The sequence below is a fragment of the Atta cephalotes genome (genome assembly GCF_000143395.1).
Source record: "Atta cephalotes unplaced genomic scaffold scaffold00021, whole genome shotgun sequence".
Lineage (NCBI taxonomy): Eukaryota > Metazoa > Arthropoda > Insecta > Hymenoptera > Formicidae > Atta > Atta cephalotes.
In genome coordinates, this window is record NW_012130085.1 from 1,810,005 (window position 1) to 1,816,708 (window position 6,704).

Sequence of the window (6,704 nt, forward strand, 5' to 3'; positions counted from 1 at the left end):
TTGATTCTTACATTCTGATCCTTCAGTAGAAATTAGGTCAGTGTATCTCTTTCTAAATCTCTGCTCTTTCCGTCTATGGAATATTCACACGGAATACTTAATAAGAAGGAGATCAAACTCAAAGTCTGAGAATGGACTCGAATCACGGTTTTGGAAAACCTATGGCAGAGAGAAACCTGAAAGGGGCCAGGTCTTTTTCCTATTACCGTCGAAATATCGAGTGGCAATTGCGCACAAGCCAATCACAGCGCTAAAAAAAAAGTTCAAAATTCCTTACGCAGAAGTCGCTGTGATTGGTAATGAGCAATTGCTACAGTGCGCAATTAAACCGCTCCCCGAAATACCCGAAATACACTATCGCTACATCCATTTTCAGTTTGAGAATTATGTGACTACAGGATAGAAGCATGCCATTATCTTTCGAAATAATCTACTAATATGAATGAAGAGATTCCAAACACAATTGACCAAGTCATCCTGTCCTTGTTCAATAATTAAGAAACAAAGACAGAATGACGCTTGAGTCGATTTATGTCTTTGTTGAAAAGCTCCCTAGATTTAGAAAAAGACGAAGAGTAAGTTGAACCGAGATTAAAGTTAATCTACATTGGTAACGGACGTTAATCAGTATTTCAATATTTACAAGAACTCTCGTAAGGATGTCGGTCTTTAATACCTCGTCGGTGATTCAGTCAAAAAGAACGAATAGGCCTTTTAACTTTTAAAAAGAACAGACCCATGTTGATGCTCAATCACGTGATTGAAATTGACGTTTGATATTCGTTTATTTTTATCACGTGATCTGTCAACATCCGGTCAGCCGTTTCCGGATAGAACGCGCGCACATTTTTGAAGACCGAATCGTACATTTCGTATTTTGATGTCTGTAAGTCATCGATTTCTCACCGTCCTCACCTCGGACTCGCGGCGAGCTATTATAAATTATTGAAAGAGTCTCTACAGTGTGTCAATATCGCGCGCTATGTTCTATTGACATTTGAGGGAGAGAATTAAAACTCTATTAATTCCGCGCGTCACGCATTTTCCATCTTCACCGTCTTTTATTTTCTCACGGACGTTCCGTCACCTGACAGATTCCTTTTTATCGGAATCAGACGACCACGTATGACCGATCGCGGTGCTATTCGCTTCTATCCGCATCCTTGTATTGTAAAAAGTACCGTTACGCGTCATACATATATACGGCTATACACGCGAGTTTCACACTGTGTATGTGTGTGAGTAGTGCAACTACGATCGTGCGCTGTGCGCCTCGCGACAGCTCGGCTCATTCGGCTATATCGCCGAATACAGCTGCCGACGCTTCGGAGGTTCTAGCAGAACTGTCAGCGTCCGGTCCGTTTATTCTGTTTCTCCCTACGATCCGGTTCTTGTTTCACCTCTGCCACCCTTCTGCGCGAGAATGCGAGACCGCGGACGAACGTAGGACACGAGTCTCCTCCCGAAGGTACAGCGGCAGAGAGACGTGTGCCTGCTCCGCGAACAGGCCGCGGTTATGTTTTTCGATGGAGAGTACTTTAGCGACAATGGCAGCAACGTCCCCGTCGAAGGTACGTTGAAGATTTTCCATCCCCTGTAATTTTCCACCCGTGTAATCCCAGGGACGCCAGCTGTGTAATCGGGAAACAATCGAAAAATTGAAAGAAAGATTAGATAGAGCATCTACTTTATTTGCGACTCACGAGAGAACCGAACAATCGAGCATAATTCTGACGGACATTGCGAGACAAAATGGAAAACGTACGGACTCGGCGAGAACCTGTTCGCTATTGCTTATCAGATCGTTATCACTGAATAATATGAATTGTCAATCGCTCGTTATTGATGCAGTCATTCTTAATTTAGGAATTGAATGAATGTACTTTGGACGAAGAGTTTTATGAACAAAGATTTTTATTGTCATAGTGCAATTGTATTCATCTTTAAACACACATTAATTAATAATTTTTAATTTTTTGCTATTTACCATAAATGGCTCAAATAATGCAGTTTTATTTTTTGTACAATAACTTTACAACACTCTCTGTTGTTTATATTAACATATATTGTTTAACATATGCTAATAATTTATTATTACTTAACATATGCTAAATAGAAACCTTTAAAAATAAAATTGTCGACATAGATATTGATATACATATCTGTAAGAAAAATATATTTACATTATACTTTTTTGAACAAAGTATTATAGTTTCTTCCATAAGATTGTTTGATATGTTGTTTTTTATAATAGCTTCTGTGTTTATATTATTTAGTTTATATTATTTATATGCTGAATAGAGATCTTTATGTAAAATTATTTATTTATATAGACATTAATATGTATCTCTTATCTCTAAAAAGAACATTTATATTATACATCTTTAATTAAAGTTTCTTCTATAAGATTGTTTAATATAAAGAAATATTACATTCAATGAATTTGTTTAATATCCTAGAGGAGACTGCAGAAAGAGTTGATGTCTTTAATACGTGAGCCTCCACCAGGTGTACATGTTGATGCAGAGTTGGCTGGACAAAATTTGACGCAATGGATCGTCCACATGGAAGGTGCTAAGGGCACGCTGTACGAGGGGGAACAATTTCAGCTTCAATTTAAATTTAGTTCAAAATACCCGTTTGATTCGCCAGAAGTGACTTTTATTGGTGGAAATATCCCTGTACATCCACATGTTTATAGTAATGGTCATATTTGTTTATCCATATTAACCGAAGATTGGTCTCCTGCTCTCAGTGTGCAAAGTATCTGTCTGAGTATCATTTCTATGCTAAGCAGCTGTAAAGAAAAGGTGTGAGATTTAATTGTTAAAATATATATGAGCTTTAATTGTAATTCGATACATAACGTACATATGTACTTTCCATGTAGAAGAGACCACCTGACAATACCTTTTATGTGAAAACTTGCAACAAGAATCCAAAAAAGACAAAATGGTGGTATCATGGTAAGAAAAATTGCTTTATATTACACATTTCAAAGTCTAGTATTTTTATCAAATTGTTAAATCCTTGTCCTGTATAACATGTGCAATTAGTTGTATTCTAACTAATTATAGTTTCATATATGTAAAAGTACAACTTTGTAAAATAAATAAAATTAATATTTTTTTTTAGATGACAGTGTCTAACATTGAAGATCATATAAAGATTTTGTCAACTTGTCAACATTTGTTGGACCAAGTGGAATAACATCCAAATATGGAACTTGATGCATTAAATCAATAGAATTTTTGCATATAATATTATATTATATAGTAAAGTCAATATAACAAGAAATTAGTACTTTTAAGGAAAGACAAGGCTACAACTTACTTATTATTATAATTATAGAATTAATGCAAACTGCGTGAATTGTTTCATAAATTATTGCAATGTTGCTAATAGCGAAGCATATTTTAGTTATAGAATTATTATCAGGATCAGTAAATTAATGCTAAAAGACAGATAAATAAGAAGGTATTATTTATTATTAAATAAGATATTAATATATAAAGTTTTCTCTCTTGTTACTCCGAATTTATGGAGATTCCTGATGTACATTAAAATCATTTAATAAATTTAGAAATTATGAAAAATATGATAAATATATATGCATACTATATTACAATACTTTCTGTTACTTTTAATAAAACATAAATATTGAATGATCTATTTTATACATTTGGGAAAGCATATTTTGCTTAAAATTTAGTTCAGATAAATGCTACTCTTATACATTGATTTCTATTTACAATAACAAAATATGATTAAGCGCAATATATACTTTTTTTAAATAAGTAACTTAAATTTTTTATCTTTTTAAATATGCAAACTATATTTTTTAATATTGGGTCGTCCGAAAAGTTCGTGTCAATTTTGAAGGAAATACATTCCTCTCTGTTGCATTAATTTGTTTCTTCTAAATTTTTTGAGACTACTACTTAGATCTAGCGGGTCTGTTCTTTGTCGCTGCATTAAAACTTTCTTTTTCTTAACTAAATTCCATTAAAAAGATCATGGTACCATCCAAATATGTTAAATAAATCTCACACAATGCTACTAAAACTTTCATCTCGTTTTCATCAAAATTTAAATATATATCTATTTTTTTAAGTATAATACTATATATTAGTTCAGATACAAAGAATAGGCCTGTTAATAAATATTATGTATTTAATTAAGTAAATATCGTATTTAAACAATACAGTGAGAGTTGATATATAATAACTCGTATATTACATTTTTTAATATTAGCACTTTTAAAACCTAATTGTGATTTTATTTAAATATATATAATATATTTAACATATATAAGATATTGTCATATATATCATGCTATGTTCTTTTAAATAAATTTTAAAAGTTGTAAAAGTTTAATTTACATATATATAGTAATAATTTATTAGATGTGCTATTTTATATAAAATAAGATGGCATTGATGATAATATATAATGTGAGATTAATTAATGACACTACAAATATCAACAATTGATATATAGTCTGTTTTAAAATTTTTGTCATGTAATTTTATAATTACATCATTACATGTATTAGCTAGTAAAACATTTTGTACATTTATTAAAAATGTTAAGTGACGTGATATTAAATTTCTTAATAACATTTAGTGTCTTTCTTCAATCATTGATTCATCGCGCCTTACATGCGCGCGCGCGTGTGTGTGTGATGTGTATTATATATATGTAATTTGGCTACATAATGTATATGTGAAGCACAACTTTCACAGAGAGAAAATAAATTTTAAGAAAGATAACTGATATATATCAAATTGGAGCGTACATAACGTAACTATAATAAAATAATTTAATTTTAGAAAAATGTTTTATACGATTATTACTTCATATCTTATCGCTTGCAGTAGCGATATTTCATTCTTTTTGCTCTATTAGAACACTGCCGAATATTTATCTTTTCAAAATTATTAGTCAATCAAAAATAGTTAATGTTTCTGAAAAACATATTTTGTACACTTACGATCTTTTAATGCATAATCTCTTTCTATAATAAATTATTTTTATCTTCAATATAAATAATATTCCTTAACAATAAATACAATACAAGAGGATGTAGTTGATAATAAAGATAAAAGTTTATTTTACGTTTGAAAAGAAAAATTCTGCTTTTATCTTAAGAGCATAGAATACTTTTATTAATCGTATAATTATAAAATTAATTTTGATATTAATATCAAATAACTGATCTACATTATAATATAATATATGACAAGAAAAATTGACATTGTTATCTTTATTATTCGAATTTACTGGGTAAATTGATGGTAATATTTTATTTAATGATAAGATTTATGTGTTATTTCTACTTTTTTAATCCTCCTTTTCTATAATTGTTAACTGTTGTTAATTTATTCTTAGTTTCATCTTTATCGAATCTTCAGTAAATGCTAAAATCAATACACTATTTTCGAAATCTATAATTCCAAGAAACGATTTTATTTGTGCTCCACAATTATTTTCGCGATCAAATATATTTTCAGAAGCTGCTGCGAGAAGTGAATCTTTATTGTATTTATTTTGTGTAGTACATAACATTTACATATGTAAATCTTTAATAAAATACAATTTTTATCAGAATAAAAATTTCTTTAGCCATATATATAATTATACATATACATATTAAGATAAATTTTAATTGCAGCTCAACAGCCATTTAGACTGAAAACTAATAAATACCATAAATTTTGCATTTCTTATATAATTAACTATTTTATAAGTAAATAATACGGTTATATTATATATCTGTCTTTTTAAAATATTTAAAAAAGTATTTTAGTTTCTAAAACCGATTTTTCCGAAATAATTTAATCTACGTTTTTGATTTATTTTCTGTTATATTATAATTTTAGTCATCTTTTTATATATTAATTAAATTATAATAATTAACGAATTAAACGTGTTTAACTCGATGTTAATATCATCAATTATGATATGTTTTTATCTTATTAACAAGTATAACAGCAAGAAGGAAGATATTCTGATTGAAGAATTATCATCTTATATATTCATACGCGTTTATCATATACATATATCATATACATATATACATATATTTTTATTGATGTTGCGGAACCATTAATTGTCAACATATTTTAATCACATGTTTTCATTTATTATCAGTTCGCTGTAATTTATATCGAATATTTGTGTAGGATTAATATTTTCTATTATTCAATATAATATATATATTGGTGTACAACTTTGCTTCCGCCGTTTTTTTTCCGAAATTCGAGGCTTTATTGTAAAAAACTGCTTATACATTTATGATTCAAAGTATTGTCCATCGCTGGCCACTACTTTCTCTCATCTTTCGGGTAGCGTACGAATCCCGCGTCGAAAAAAACTGGTCATCTTTTGAGGCTATCTACGAATCGATCCAATTTTTTACTTCTTCATAAGACTGGAAGTGCTGGTCAGCCAGGCCGTGTACCATTGATCGAAACAAGTGATAGTCAGAGGGAGCAACGTCTAGAGAATACGTCGGGTGGGGTAGAACTTCCCATTTCAACGTTTCCAAGTATGTCTTGACCACTTTCGCAACATGGGATCGAGCATTGTCATGCTGCAAAATCACTTTATCGTGTCTCTCGTTGTATTGCGGCCGTTTGTCTTTCAATGCTCGGCTCAAACGCATCAATTCGATACCGATCGCCTGTGATTGTTTCAGTCGG

The 6,704-nt window shown here is 30.5% G+C and overlaps 1 protein-coding gene across 1 annotated transcript; it reads left to right on the top strand.

Moving 5' to 3' along the window:
- Positions 1-1,526: 1,526 nt before the first annotated feature.
- LOC105619446 (ubiquitin-conjugating enzyme E2 W) lies at positions 1,527-3,149 on the top strand. The gene is made up of 4 exons (XM_012200964.1): positions 1,527-1,571; positions 2,460-2,810; positions 2,891-2,966; positions 3,136-3,149. Exons 1-4 carry the CDS (start codon positions 1,527-1,529, stop codon positions 3,147-3,149), a joined length of 486 nt encoding a protein of 161 aa, XP_012056354.1.
- The last annotated feature ends 3,555 nt before the right edge of the window (positions 3,150-6,704 follow it).